The 13,405-nt window shown below is 45.0% G+C and overlaps 2 protein-coding genes across 2 annotated transcripts in view; one reads left to right on the plus strand and one right to left on the minus strand.

The window, feature by feature from the left end:
- LOC108026414 (coiled-coil domain-containing protein lobo) overlaps positions 1-13,405 on the plus strand; it is a 28,965-nt gene that overhangs the window by 2,024 nt on the left and 13,536 nt on the right. The window lies entirely within an intron of this gene.
- Positions 909-9,446, minus strand: LOC108026415 (protein distal antenna). Its single transcript, XM_017097343.3, has 2 exons — positions 8,991-9,446; positions 909-3,831 (listed from the first exon to the last, which is right to left on the minus strand). Exon 2 carries the CDS (start codon positions 3,776-3,778, stop codon positions 1,721-1,723), a length of 2,058 nt encoding a protein of 685 aa, XP_016952832.1. The 5' UTR covers positions 3,779-3,831; positions 8,991-9,446; the 3' UTR covers positions 909-1,720.

Below are 13,405 nucleotides of genomic sequence, written 5' to 3' on the forward strand. Positions count from 1 at the left end.
TAATGCACTTTGTTAGAGAATTCCAACACAAACTCATAAAGGTATCCCACGCCTAAGTCGGAGTAATATAACTCAAGTTATGAGTTCTAGAAGTGCAGTTTTGGGGCCTAGTAATATTTGGAAGCCTTTGGATATACGCTAAAATCCAACATGAAAATGGGTTAAAATTTTGACCATCTCCAAAGACAAATATTTTAATGCACTTTGTTAGAGAATTCCAACACAAACTCATAAAGGCATCCCACGTCTAAATCGGAATAATATAACTCAAGTTATGAGTTCTAGAAGTGCAGTTTTGGGGCCTAGTAATATTTGGAAGCCTTTGGAAATACGCAAAAATCCAACATGAAAATGGGCTAAAATCTTGACCATCTCCAAAGACAAATATTTTAATGCACTTTGTTAGAGAATTCCAACACAAACTCATAAAGGCATTCCACGTCTAAATCGGAATAATATAACTCAAGTTATGAGTTCTAGAAGTGCAGTTTTGGGGCATAGCAATATTTGGAAGCCCTTGGAAATACGCAAAAATCCAACATGAAAATGGGCTAAAATTTTGACCGTCTCCAAAGACAAATATTTTAACGTAGATTATTAGAGAATTCCAACACAAACTCATAAAGATATCCTACGTCAAAATCGTCAGTAAGAAACAAAAGTTTTGGAATATGGAAGTGCAGTTTTGGAATTTTGAAAAAATCAAACATGAAAATGGGTTAAATTTTGGACCCTCTTTAAATAAATATATTTTAATGTAGAATATTAGAGAATTTCTCCACAAGTTATCCCACGTCTAAATTGGGAAATCGGCACAAAAGTTATGAAGTTTAGTTTTTGGTTCCCATTCTAAAACGGAGAGATACGCACCTGTGAATTACCCAAAGGTCGAATAAAGACGACAACACTTCTAAGAGTTTCATAAAAATTATCTAATTATTTTTATTGAACATGTATTTAAAATTACATTTAAATTTGTAAATGTTTTATTTAAATATCGCATTAATTTCGAATTAAGAAAATTCTCTTGAGCACATTTTCATAGTTATTAATATACGAAATTTAAAAACGTTTGATATCAAATGCATGTCATTCGCGCCAACACACCTTGCAGTTCGAAAAGGTTGTTTCGTAACAAAAAATAAAGGCTATAACATTTTGTCTAGAATGCAATGGGGTTAAAACACAAAACACAGTCGCTTGTTTTCCTTTTCATTTTCGTTTGTTTTTGCGGCGAAAAGAAATGCATAATAGCTACAAATAGAGATTCTCGATATATACACATTAACCGTACGATTAATTCATGAATTAATTAATACAATGGAATTGAAAGAGAGAGACTGAAAGTATGCTCGATAGGTTGTTCACAGCTAGGAGATAAATTCAGTGGAGTCCAGTCCTCTAAGTAGTCTAGTCTGGTCTGCTCTGGTCTGGTCTGGTCTTCGCGGGTCTAACTGCTGGAGCTCAGTTCGTCGTACTGGTACTCGCCCGTGATCTGGCAGTCGTCCGGGTCATCGTCGAGGTCACAATGTACAAATTCGTAGGGGGGGAAGAACAGTGAGCTGAGTAGGGTGGCCGAGGATCGGTAGACGGCCGGTGGATACAGGTGGCACCGCGCCGAAGCCACCTCGGTGGCATCCGGGGCACCTGATCCCTGGGCATTGCTTGGGTTATCCGCTATATCCGTGGCTGGCTCCGTGGGCGCCAACTTTGGCTTTTCCTATTTGCGCCGGCGACTCTTGCCCCGGCTGCTGCCCTCCTCCTCGGCGTTCTCCTCCGCATCCTCCTGCAAGCAGGGCTTCTCCACCAGCTGCGTCTCATTGCCCGACTTGATGGCGGCTATCAGGAATCGAAGCTGCATCAGCTGCACCGCCGTCACCCGGGGATTGCTGCAGTTCTCCAGCCACTGCAGGAACTTCTCGCCATGCCTGATGGCCTCCACATCCTCATCATCCCCCGAGCAGTCCAGATACTTGGCCTTCTCCTCCTCGTCCGTTTTGTTGGAGTTATTATTGTTATTATTATTGCTGGCACTGACATCGTTATTGTTCGTATGCGGATTGCTGGTGTCCTGGAAGCTGCCCTCGGACTCGGATCCCTGCTCTGGTGGGGTGCTGGCCTCCAGGCCGCCCATCTTGAAGAGCATATTGTCGAGGATCTTTTTGCAGTCGCTTGTGGGATTCGGGGTCTCTGGGTTTTTGGTCTTCGCCAGCGGTTCGGGACTTCTGCTGCCGGGTGGGGAATGGGCAATGGGACTCTGGGAGGGGGTCATCACCTTGCCGGCAGCCGAGAGATCCTCTGGCTTGCCAGAGGCTTCTACTCCCGCCTCCACCTCCCCATCCAGATCCGGTTCGGTGGCCTCACCATCCGCTTCGGCATTCTGCTCGTTGGAGGACAGACTCCGCACCGAGGGCGTCTCCGTCTCCTTGGTGAGATGCGAGTACAGGATGTTCGAGGGATCACTCATCGATCCTCCGCCCTCGGCAGTCGAGGTGGCCACCTGCTGCTGCATCTGGTTGGCTTGCAGGGCGGCCAGGGTGGCGGCATTGGGATTCAGGGTGTGCAGACTGGCCCCGAAGGCCTTGCACCAGTTGTACCACGCCGCATTCTTCTCGTCCAGGCTGCCCGAGGGTGTGGACGACGGTGTCAGCGGTGCCGAGGGTATCGGCGGAGTCTGGGCCAGCTGGCTCATGTGCTGTGGCGTGGAGGAGCGTATGGGGGGACTGGTCACGCCCATGGGAATGGTGGGCGGATAGAGGGGATTCAGGCCCAACATGGTCTGCTGGGACTTCAGCCAGTAGAGCAAGGGATCTTCGGCCAGATTGGAGAGCGTCATGGGGCCACCGGCCATTTGCGAGGGAGCCAGCGAGGGACTCGGACTCTTGATGTCACCGCCCGCCTTCCCCTCGTTCTTGATGCTCAGATTCAGGCTGCCCTGGCTGTCGGCCGGCTGCTTCTGTTTGGCCCAGTTCTTCACCGACAAACCCTGCGCCGCCGCCGCCGCCGCCGCCCCACGATCTCCACTGTCGCTCCTGGGGCTCTGCACCTGGAGGGGCGTCTGGCCGCTGGGCTTCTGGTTCCTCAGGTTACCAGCGCCCGCTGGGAAGCTCTGCAGACCCGACATGGCAGCCAGGCCGGGATTCAGCTGGGCCAGCAGGTTGAGGTTTGTGGTCAGCTCGTTGAAGCTGATCGCCAGCGGGGATTGCGATATGCCCGTGAGACCCGAGAGGTGCGTCAAGCTGGAGAGCGGACTGATGGCGTTCAGGGAGGGATCGGCGGCGGCGGGTCGGTTGATGTCGGCACCAAAGACCTTGGCCTTGACCCCGCCATTGAAGGCCGCATAGTCGACGGGCAGGCCATTGTAGCCGAGATCAGCCAGGTTCTTGTTTGTACTGTAGTCCAGGCCATTGAGCGGAGATCGCTTAAAGGCCAGCTCATCGAACTTCAGTTTGTTGGAGAAGTTCAGGGGCAGGGCGGCCTCCAGTCGCTGGCGCTTCTCCGGCGGACCCAGGAGTCCGCCGCCTCCTCCTGCGCCGCCATCCATCTTGTCGCCCAGGGAGTCGGCGCACAGGTTGTCCGTGTTCGATTGCCTGGACATGAAGCGCAGCTTGTCCTCGTTCTTGCACCAGCCACGCAGCGTCGACTCGGGCACACCGATGTCCCGGGCCACCGAGGCCTTGGACTCGCCATCGTGGATCCTCTGGATGGCATGGATCTTGTCGCGGGGCGTCAGGCTCCGCAGGGGCCGCTTGCCCTTGGTGCCCATGCGGATGTTCATGTGGGGGTAGCTGGAAATATCCAACTTGAGGCCGTTGTCGAACAGCTTGGCGCCTGCAAGGATAGCGAGAACAAGAAGTCCTTCATTAATTACCGTGACACACTTGCCATATCGCAAATCGCACGGCATGCCGATGCGTTCCCATTCGCCAGCTGCAGAGCACATAGCGGTATATATGTGCTCCGGTGAACAGCGAATGCGCGTCCATGTACTTTCCAAGGGGTGGGGGGCGGTGGATGGGTTTCACCCGGGTGGGGTTGGGTGGCGGTGCTCCAAAGGGGTCTCCCCCGGGGGTGGTGGGTGCCCGTTCGCATGTTCGCACGGGGCTCCAATAAAATCGCCGCGCGCTTTAAAGTTTTACAGACAAGTCGCGGTGTAAATAAACCGCACAGCCGGGCGTATGCGCTACATTGCGTATACGTGTGGGTGGACCACCCATCCATGGTTATATCTATATCTCCAGCTAGCGCTATATCTGTATCTGTATACATAGGTATAGCTGGCTGGCCGCCCAAGATGACAAAGTCTCTCTCTACGCTCTTGCAGGCAAATGAGCTGCGGCACGCCCCTTGCCTTGACTTGCCTCTTTTTCATTTCGCTCGGCGCACGAAGGATGCCCAATTTGCAAAAAGGACTCGCCCGTGTATCTGTGTGTGCGGGTGCGCTTGTGTGTGTGTGTGTGTGTGTGTATACGGGGAGACAATGGAATATGCTAATTGGTGCGTTGCCTTCGCGCCGCGACGCGCCTGCTCCAAAATGCAGCGCGCCACGCGAGCCACGAATAAGCAACAAGAACAAGCCATTCGTCGGCCGAACTTTGCCGAGTCGCCGACATCGCCGACATCGCCGAGCCCGCAAATTTATAACTTGTTTACCTGTTTCGGGCCACTTGGCGCTGCAGCGCAGAACATCCCCCGAGTTCGGGCCGTGGCCGTGCCTCTGGATCTGGACGTGGATCCGCAACCATGCCAATGCCAAGCACGCCTGTTGCGCCTTCCCAGGCCATCTTCCCTGCACCACCACCACCCCCTTTCCCGCCACACATTCACCCGAAAAACTTGAATGTATCTGAAGGCAGGTGCAGCGGCGGGCGACTTCTCAAGACTTTTTGCTGGCCAAGTGAAGTGGAGTGTTCGGTGTGGTGGCCAGCAAAACCTGAGCGAGCCGCAATTTGCTCCGCCTCCATCTCTCCGGAAAGTGAGGCATGCAAAAGAGCTCGCCCCGTGGTGCAATTTTAAAATGAAAAACACGTTTTGCGCATGACTGACACATGATTTCTTTGCCTGCACATGTATCTATGTATCCGTATCTGTATATACGGCCTGCGATTACACAAGGAACTCAGGTCTGTGTGTGCCTTGTGGCAGAGCGAAGAGAGGGCTGGGCAAGAGAAAGGCAAGAGAATTAAGAGAGAGCTTGTTGCCAAACTGGTGGAGTCTTTCGTTTGGCCATCCATCGCAATGCTGTTTACAAAACGCACGTCTTGGCCCCTTGGCTTGGAGTTTACACGTTGCCAAATATTAATTGGAGGTCCCTGAATCACTGGACTTATCTCCTCGAGTTGGTCGCCCAAGCAAACAGGAGTACATGACTCGGATTAAGTTGGGGGAGCCAGCGCATTGCTAGGCAAAATATTTGCGATGCATGGTCTTATAAAGCGGGTTATCAGGTTTCTAAATAATGTGGAATTATTTTGATATTTCTTACCTTTTTAAAATGTGACAAAACCTTTTCGTATTCATTAGCCAGACATGGTAGTGTTATAAGGATAAGATGTAATTTCGATTATTTTAAGATCACAGAAACGGAAGATATGACCAAAGGTGCTTAACATTTAAATAGCAAAAAGTCTGACAATTTTATAGCAGTGTTATAAGGATAAATAAACAAAAGTTATGACAAAAGATACTTACAATTTACATATGAAAAAATTGAAAAGCCAAAGTATCAGTTACCAGAATCTTGAATCGACATAAAAACTTTGTGGAATTTTTAATCAAATATAAAACTAAAAAATGCATACTTTTTTTAAATTTGTAAAGGGGCAACTGTAGTATTATCTACCTAACAAGTGAATTTCTTTCATTATCGTAATGCTGTTTACAAAAATGCATCATTTTTTTATTTTTAATGGAGTAACTGCAGTATTATCTACCTAACATGTGAATTTATTTAATTATGAGTATGAAATTAACCCTACAACTCCAACATCACTAGGCCCATTACCATGCAATTGCAAAAACCTTATTGATTAACTTTTGAATGATTAACTTCATTCACAAGCTCTGCTACCATTCAGGCTCTTGACAGCTGGTTGAACATGCGGTTTAATGCATACTTATGCAGGTGGTCACCCCGACCATGGCCCCCAGGCGAAGACCCACTCATAACCAATAGAGCAGCAAATAACTGTGTCGACGGTGGTTCATATAAACACCTAACACCTAACACCCGAGCATCCTGACACCCCATAAACACACAGCCCCCGGATCCAGAGATTCAGAGCAACCTGCACCCAAACACATATCGAATAAAACTTTTACAGCTGTATAAAAATTACAAGGTCTTTGGCCATTCAGCATTGGGAGTCGGATGGGGCAGAAGGAAAAGAATTTTTACTTTCGCTTTCGAAAGGGGGTTCCCCAGTGCCCAGTGCCCAGTAGCAGTCCGTCCTTGTCCTAGCCGGCTCGCCATTAAACTTTTCACGAACCGAACTGGGACAGTGAGAAGTGTGTAAAAAATCTAGTAACAACAGAAAAAGATGAAAGAAATAAATATAAAAGAATTACACCAAGTTTGTCAGTGTGTGTGTGAGTGTGTGTGTGGGGGGGGGGGGGGGGTCTGTCTGTGTCTGCTGTGCACACATGCACACTTACCCACACACACCTAACCGACGACAGGACATACGTATGCCGGAATGGCATACTCGTCTGTATGTCTGTAATGGCCCAGCGTCTGGCCATTCGACTCCGTGCGAGTGTGTGTGTGTGTGTGTGTGTGTGTGTGCGGGCTAAGAGCTTCTGATTTTCCTATATACAATTATAATTTTATTGTATTTACTATTTTTTCGTTTCTTTTCGCCTCGTATTGAACTCACTCACAGACACACAGGGGCAGTGCATGTGGCAAGGACACCAAGTAGGTTCGACTGGGTGTGGGTGGGCTGGGGGTCAGGGAAGTCTGGCAAATGGAGGTCAACGACTGAAACTAGCACTAATATGTGCAAGCGTTTGATAGCTCCACTCGTTTGTGCTAATGCAAAAGGAAATAAAGCACAAAAAGAGCCAACAAATAGAAGTAAGAATTCCGCAGATAAAAGAAAAAGTTGCCTCGGTTTCGTTCTGAATCTGAACCCAATTGTGTTTGTTTTCCTCCGTGCGACTGTGTGTGCGACTGTCTGGGATGCCCCGCACACCGCAGTTATGTGTGTGCAAATAAGCCATGTGTCTGCTGTAATTTCGGACCTGTTGGAACCGATGATCTATGTGGCTTAAAGCGCTATCGCACCTTTTTGTTGTGCGTTTCTCGTTGTGATTAGCCCGATTAATGGTATGCTGGATTATGGCAGCGGATGGCGGGGAATCTACCTATTTAACTTTTGGCAGCCCTTAGTGAGTCCTTAATGGAAATCGGTTACTTGTGAATGCGGAAATTATAAATACCAATGTTACCAGCTGGCTAGTATATTGGTTTCAAAGATGCTTTTATTTCTAGAACAATCTTTTTATGTTCATTCGTAATAGTGCTCTTCAGACATCCTAAAATGATTGAGGTTTATAGATCATATCAGTTGATTGTTTTTAAATTAATATTCCTTCGTAATATCCTTCGTAATAGTGCTCTTCAAACCTTTTGAAATGATTCAGGTTCATAGATCATATCAGTTGATTGTTTTTAAATTAATATTGTGTGCAGAAAGGTTCAATTTGATATTATAACTTTGCTTGGCTTGAAACACTTGAAATTCATAAAACGTAAATATGTATATATTTATGATAATAACTACAATATTTTATACCTTGAACAAACTTGAAATTCATAAAACGCATATATGTATATATTTATGATAATAACTTCAATATTTTATACCTTGAACAAATTTAAACTCATAAAAAAATATTCCTTTCATTTGCTCGACTTTAAAGTTTTAAATATTTAATATGTTAACTTAAACCTCTTAAATAAATGAAAAAGTAAAAAAAACAGTGGGTAAAAATGCCAGTAAAAACATTAAAATCTGAATAATAGTAAGATTCCAGAAGGCATAAAGTAAAAATAACATTTCATTGCATACTTTGCGGCGATTAACAACACAAGACTTCCTTACTGCCTAGAGTCTTTCATTTCCGTATTCAGAACATAGGACGAATCCTGACCAACCTTAAATTACAGAGTGTATATAACTAAATATATATAACTAAATTAGGGCTATACAACAATTTGAAAAAAGTAACGTGATGAGAAAACATTACAGACAAATATTGAAATAAACGCAATGTAACACACTATAAAAATATGTTGCATACCTCAAGGGGCTTATATGATTGTCCTTCAGTAACAAAGTATACGAAGTGCTTTAAGGAGTGTTCCGTTAATATTTATTAAGTTTAGGACTTTTTACAATTTAATTTATGGAAAACTTGTGCTGATTAGAGAAGTATATACCTATACGTAAATTAGGACATATGAACAATGGAATTTATGTATGTATATAATCCTGAACATATACTTTTATTAACAATTTTTTAAACGCAACCATGTTATTATAACATAGTGTTCTAGAACATATCGACAGTTAAAATATAATTTTAGAAAACTCAACTTGACTTTTATGTGACGCTTTTATTGCAATTAAAATAAATACAAAATATTTAAAGAGTATTTAAATACTGTCATATTAAGATATCATTAAAACCTCTTTCATTTCAAAAATACAAAGTTATCTATAACAAAACAAAGATAAATCACTTTACACATGGTTCTTGTTTATAAAATAAAGTCTAATATCTTGAATTTTTATAGGAAATCTAACTCCTATAGAGGCACCTTTGCATAAAATTGTTTACATTTTGAAATCCTAAATGCTGTCATAATTATATCCTTGGGATTCTTCCCAGCACTTTATAAACAATTTCCGAGCAAAACATTGCCCAGACATGGTCACAAAAGCACCTTCATAATTGCCTTATCACTTGTTAGAACAGATACCAACCTTTTAGTAAACTTCCGGGGCGAAAAGTGATCGGGGGCCTTCTTCCAGCGAAGGCGGGAGAAACTCGGAAGCGGCTCAGTTGGCCTCAATAGCACAGCTATTTGAGCTTGTTTTTTGCTTGAACTCGTCCAGCGATTTTATAGTTCACAATGCATTAAGTTCACATGGATAGTTTAGTGACACCATCTAACACTGTTTTCGCGATGCGATTATTTACCGCTGTGGCGGGCGAGTTTCGGCGGTGGCAGGACACTCGAGTTGCGACAGGACGTGCGGTGCGACCTCTCTCTCGCGCTCGTCGAAGGATATTGTGATATTGTGACGCTGCGTCGCTGTGACGTGGATATGTGCGAACCTGAGCGGCTAGCGTGCGGCGACAAACTACCGCGGCGGACTTGAGTGAATTTTGATTTTAGCGCGGCGAATTTCCGCACGGCGACGACGACGACGGCGGCGGCGGCGGCGGCTGCGACGTCACGGGAAATTTAAAGTCGCACGTCCACGAAATGCGGCGTTTCGTTCTCACTCACACGCACACACACACACGTATTCAGTGGTGGTTGTGTCCTGTGCTGGTCAGTCTGCCTTGGTAGTTGTGTTGTAGTTGTCGTTTTGTTTCTTTTACGTGCCCACACGTACGTAGGTGTGTGCGTGAGTCGCTCTCTCTCTTTCCCACTCTCTCGCCTTCTCTTACTCGCTATGCCCTCTCTCTTTCACTCCTGCGCCTCTCTCTCTTCCTTGCCAATTTCGCGGCCTTTTTCGGTGACAGCCAAATGTACAATGATTAATAACGGCCAAGACGGCGACGGCGACGGCGACAGCGGCGGCAGCGAAGAAGAAGAAGAAGTCCTCTCGCTTAGGCCTCCCCTTTGGCTTTGGCTGGGCCTCTTCGCATTTTCGCAGTTTTCGCATTTTGCCATTTTGGCCGGCCCAACCACAGGCCAGTGTCCACTCACACGCACACACACACCCGCACTGGCATACACACTCACTCACACAGCTGTGTGCAACGAAGACGACGCAATACTCGTGCTAGGCTTTTTGAGATTGAGAGACGCACATCCTTTTCGGCCTCCTTTCTTGCGCCCACGTGTGTGTGTGAGGGCACTGAGAGAAAAGGGAGAAAATAATCAAAAATAATTGAAAGTAAGAATAAAAGAAAATATTTAGAATCCAAAGAGCCATTAACTTTTTAAACAAATAAGGTTAAAATTGAAATAATATTTATTAAAAAATTGTAAATTATTTAATGCTGGAACTAGCAATCCTTTTAAATATTTAGTCCTATAAAAAAGCCACAAACGAAGAATAACTGAAATATTACATTTTGTGCAAAAGTAAACTTGGTGATAAGATCACTTATAGTGCATTTGTGCATTTTCAATTTTGATTATTGGAATACTCAAAATATTAATTTTGCTTGGGGTTTTGATTAAATTAATTAAATTCATTAAATTTTAGGTAATATATAGTTTTTATATATGGTATTTTATGTATTATTTTAGTAAATTTTGTTTCATAAATAAATAAAATTCTACGATTTTTATGAAATTCCTTTTAAGCTAACAAAGATCCATAATTCTTTTTAAAAAATATAAGTATTAGATATTTTTGAAATTTTATTTAAGCTGAAAAAATTTCCTTAAGCCCATACTTCTTTTTGAAAGCATTCACTTTGCTTAAAGAGGTCCTTCCATGTCCTTTACATTATGTGTAATAGAGAATCAAGGTCCTTGATCCTTTCTCCCAGTGTAAGACTTTGTGTAACCTCAGGAGGTATTTGCCTGCGTTTAGCGAAGCCATACTCTGCTTCCTCAAACGCCGGAGAACGGCCAAAAATTAAGGATCTCCTTGGCGAACGTTAAAAACCTAAAATCCTTGTCTAATTTTCGCAGTAGGGGTTCCATTTTATCGCCGCTGATAATTCTGTTAGTTTTCCCGCTGTCATGTGCTGCAGTTGTTGCTGTTGTTGCTGCTTTCGCTGTTGTTATTGTGGCCAGTTTTCCTCGCTTTGTTTTGATACATGCCTTCATCGCAGATTACGTGGGCTCGCCTCTCTTTCGCGCCCGTTAGCAAAGAGTCCGTTTCGAGGCCCGACAGCCAAAGAGCCGCGTCCTTAAGAGACAAGGAGAGAGCTAGAGAGAGAGAGAGCGGCCAGCTGAGCAGCTTTCGCATTCGGCTTTTTGCCGCCCGAACCAAGTTTTGGCGGCGGGGGGGTGGTGACCCCAAAGGGGTGACCCCCTGGGGAACCCCCAACCGACAAACAAGGCGAATCCGTCCCACAGAGCGGCTTTCTTCGCTCTTTTCGCTGGAGCGTGACCGGCGATCGCCGAAGGAACCGGAATTCTCGAACGGTCTCTCGATCGGCACCCAAAAGATACAAGATACAGATATCGTGGTGGTTTTTTAATCGGTTTCTTCGCTCAAATTGCTGTGGCTTACAAACGTCAGTTGGCGAAATAAACGCAAATTGTCGCAGTCCGCACTAAATGCATACATCAAGTGCCATGGATATGCAATAAATATGATAATTGGGTCATTAATTATTTCGCATTAAAAATAAATTTCACAATTCCTTAATCAAATACTAAAAATTTCAACTATTATTTATGCTAAAGAATAAACATTTTTTCAGCTGGCTATTGAAATCATTATGGGAACAGCGATATTCAACGAAGAATATTTATAGGGAAAATAATTTAAATTAATAATTATCCAATAAATATATACTTAATTATTAGTCGGCAAAGTAGTAATGATAATTTAGAAGATATTAGACTTAAAGTTGTCAAATATATATAATATATTATAATAACAAATAAGGAAAGATATGCCCAAGTTCAAGATGCAAAAAGAAGAACCTAATTATATATTATAAGTAAATGTATTTAGTAAAAATGTTATATGTAAATATATAAATAAAAAAATATCACCTAAACCTAAAAAAACAATAGGTTTCTGGTAAAAATTATTCAAGCTCTAAAACAATTTATATTTTGATAAAATACATTTGCTTCCGAATGCTTTGTTTATTGGAGGTGCCTTTACTGTCAAGCAATCCACAAGCCGGAAAAAGTATTTTGATTAGTTGGAAGAGATGAACATCCCGACAAGTATTTGCACCATCGTGGGATATCCCCGGGATTACGATCTTATATAATGTGCACACGCATAGGCATTTGAGGTCGTAGACTTTGTAGTTGCTATGCAAAACATTTGCGCAGAGCACACACACAGGCCCACAGCCCAACTTGCCTATTTCCCTATTGTATCTGGCCAACACGGAGGCGGAGGCCACTGACCATAATAACAACAACTAGAACAACAACAACAGCAGCGACAGCCGCAGAGGCAACGAAAAAGACAGCAGCAGTGTCGCCAGAGCAGCTAGTGGCTGCCTTTCGGGAAATCGCTAAGAAAGGTTTTTGAATCCATGTCCGAAACGCACACCCATACAGGGGCGAAGATATAGTACATATAAGTAGAGGCGTATACACAACAAGGAGCAACAATAACGCAGGACTACGGAATACGGACTACAGATGGCCGGCATGGGGCCGCATTGGCAAGAAACATATCCTTGCCACTAAAAAGCCAAGCAGCCTGCCCGGGTCGCTTCATTTCGTCACACACACATATGCAGCGAGCTCGCAGGACTCGCAGGACTCTCACACACAGATACGCACACACACACACACACACTGAGGCGGTTTGGCAACACGCTACCCACACAGACGGACATTCTTCTTAGCATCCGCAGGCACATCAGCATCTTTAGCGTAAATTTTGCTGCTGCGAAAATTTAGAGTTGTTGCTTTATGCCAATGTGCGTGCGGCTGTGTGTGTGTGTGCGTGTGTGTGTTTTTGGGTATATATACTTCAGATTTTCATCGGCCAACCTAAAACCCCCCGGCCCCAGCCCCCGCTGCCACGAATATCCTGCGGAACCCAGCCCAAGCCAACCCGTCCAACCAACCGATTGTCCATTGTGTCCACCAAGGCAACATTTTCCATTTTCGTTCGTCCTCTCTTTGGCCGCCGGACTTTCTCTCATATCTGCAGCTCCTTGCCTTACCGCCTTCGTCCTGGCCACCCAGCAGTCGCCCACTTGCCACCCCCTCGGATGGTCAAAACCCCCTTTTCCGGGACGTGGTGTGTGTGTGTGAGATGCCTTAATGTGGCTGCGTGTGTGTGCACAATTACGAATTCGTCGTCCTCGACTAAACTCAATTCACTTTCTCCCCGACTCTGGCCAAGCCGCGTCGTTGTCACCGTCGTCCTCGTCCTCGTCTCGTCCTGCGATGTCCTTTCACCCTACTCCCAAATCAAACCCCCTCCCCTTACCAATCTCTGCCCCTCCCCCTCCCTTTCCCTTGCCCCCCTCAACCCCTCATGTCACACCTCTGGATGTGCGA

The sequence above is a fragment of the Drosophila biarmipes genome, chromosome 3R (genome assembly GCF_025231255.1).
Source record: "Drosophila biarmipes strain raj3 chromosome 3R, RU_DBia_V1.1, whole genome shotgun sequence".
In the NCBI taxonomy this organism is placed as follows: Eukaryota; Metazoa; Arthropoda; class Insecta; order Diptera; family Drosophilidae; genus Drosophila; species Drosophila biarmipes.

Bases quoted from the DNA above. Each gene is read 5' to 3' on its own strand.
- LOC108026415 (XM_017097343.3), bottom strand. From the start codon at position 3,778: ATGAACATCCGCATGGGCACCAAGGGCAAGCGGCCCCTGCGGAGCCTG.